General features: G+C 37.8%; 1 protein-coding gene across 1 annotated transcript in view; it reads left to right on the top strand.

Annotated features, from left to right (window-relative positions):
* The first annotated feature begins 149 nt into the window (after positions 1 to 149).
* LOC113209408 (protein-lysine N-methyltransferase EEF2KMT) overlaps positions 150 to 1374 on the top strand; it is a 3521-nt gene continuing 2296 nt past the window's right edge. The window contains exons 1-4 of the mRNA XM_026426899.2: positions 150 to 342; positions 445 to 591; positions 688 to 867; positions 951 to 1320. Coding sequence (XP_026282684.1) covers positions 271 to 342; positions 445 to 591; positions 688 to 867; positions 951 to 1320 — 769 coding nt within the window. The 5' untranslated portion in view covers positions 150 to 270. The remainder of the gene's footprint in view (positions 343 to 444; positions 592 to 687; positions 868 to 950; positions 1321 to 1374) is intronic.

The raw sequence follows: 1374 nt of genomic DNA on the forward strand, positions 1-1374 counted from the left end.
CGATATGATAGTGTTTGGGTGAGAGGTGGAGAGAGGGGGAGGGAAAGAGAGGAGAGGGGTGGCCTTGGAACTTGGAAGGTGGAAGCTGGTGGAAGTTAGAAAATGGAGTCAAATCATGGAAGTGGAACTTAGGGATATCATTACAGTGTTCGGTGGGATTTTTCATCTTCTGCAGTTCTTCTGCCCTAGCAGACGCCACTCAACACGCTCGACGCTTGTCGTTTGCTGTTTGATTTATCGTTTTGCCCATTTTCAAAAAAAAAAAAATTCATGTCAAGTGCAATGCAAAAAATAAGTAGGCAGTTCTTAAGTGGTGTTTCAGTTAGTAAAATAGATTTTACGGTGAGTTGGACATCGTAACGTGAAAATTTTGTTGCGCTAACCTGTTGTATTGCTTTTGTTCTCACTTATTCATTGTTTTGTTAATGAATATAAAACAAACAGGATGTTGTTCACGACCTGGCAAATTCTACGTTTGGAGAAACCAATCAAGACACTATTTTATCCCTTACTATTAATCATCCGCTAGTTGTTAAGTATCCATTAAAAGTGGAATATCAACAAAGCTTTCTGCGTAAACTCATAAAAGAGGTAAGTTAGTTACAATACAATATTTGATGTCATTTCTCAATTTTGTTTTGACAACATGTGGATTAATATCTAAATCACATTGATTGGCATCCACAGCTCGAAGCCAGAGGGGCTGAAATATCTGGGAATCTCTATGAGAGGCATGTAGAAATTTTGCAATGTTCAAATGGAGAAAAAGTTTTTCGTCATTTCCTCCTGGATGATGGATCTGTCATTACAGTCAGAGAAAGCATAAGCATAATCTCAGATGGTACAACTGGTCTGTACATTTGGCAGGTACTGTTTATTGCTATTTCCCTATACCTTATCGAGTTTTACCCTTGTATTCAAGTAGTATCATTGGTTCTCATTTCTTTTAGGCTGCTCATGTTCTAATAAATTGGTGTTTCAACAATAGAGAATTGTTGAAAAACTCATCAATTCTAGAGCTAGGGAGTGGGGTGGGCTTGTGTGGCATTGCTGTGAGTCACCTGTGCAGTCCACAGCACTACATGTTTTCAGATTGTCACCCTGCTGTAATGAGTGCTCTGGTTGAAAACATAAAAATTAACTCTGGGGAAGAGAATCCTGAAAACGAATCTGATCTTAGTTTGCCTTCAATAAATGATAGAGTAACATGGGGTGGGAAACTAAAGGATAGCAAAGTTTCTATTGTACATTTGCCCTGGGAAGACATTATTGATGAGCATCTAGCCCCTTCAATAGCACCAAATTTTGTGATAGCATCTGGTAAGCATAAATTTCCTTTTAAATTTTGTAATTTTTTATTTCTTTATCTGTATT

This window comes from Frankliniella occidentalis, unplaced genomic scaffold (assembly GCF_000697945.3).
Source record: "Frankliniella occidentalis isolate FOCC.00 unplaced genomic scaffold, Focc_3.1 Scaffold7, whole genome shotgun sequence".
Lineage (NCBI taxonomy): Eukaryota > Metazoa > Arthropoda > Insecta > Thysanoptera > Thripidae > Frankliniella > Frankliniella occidentalis.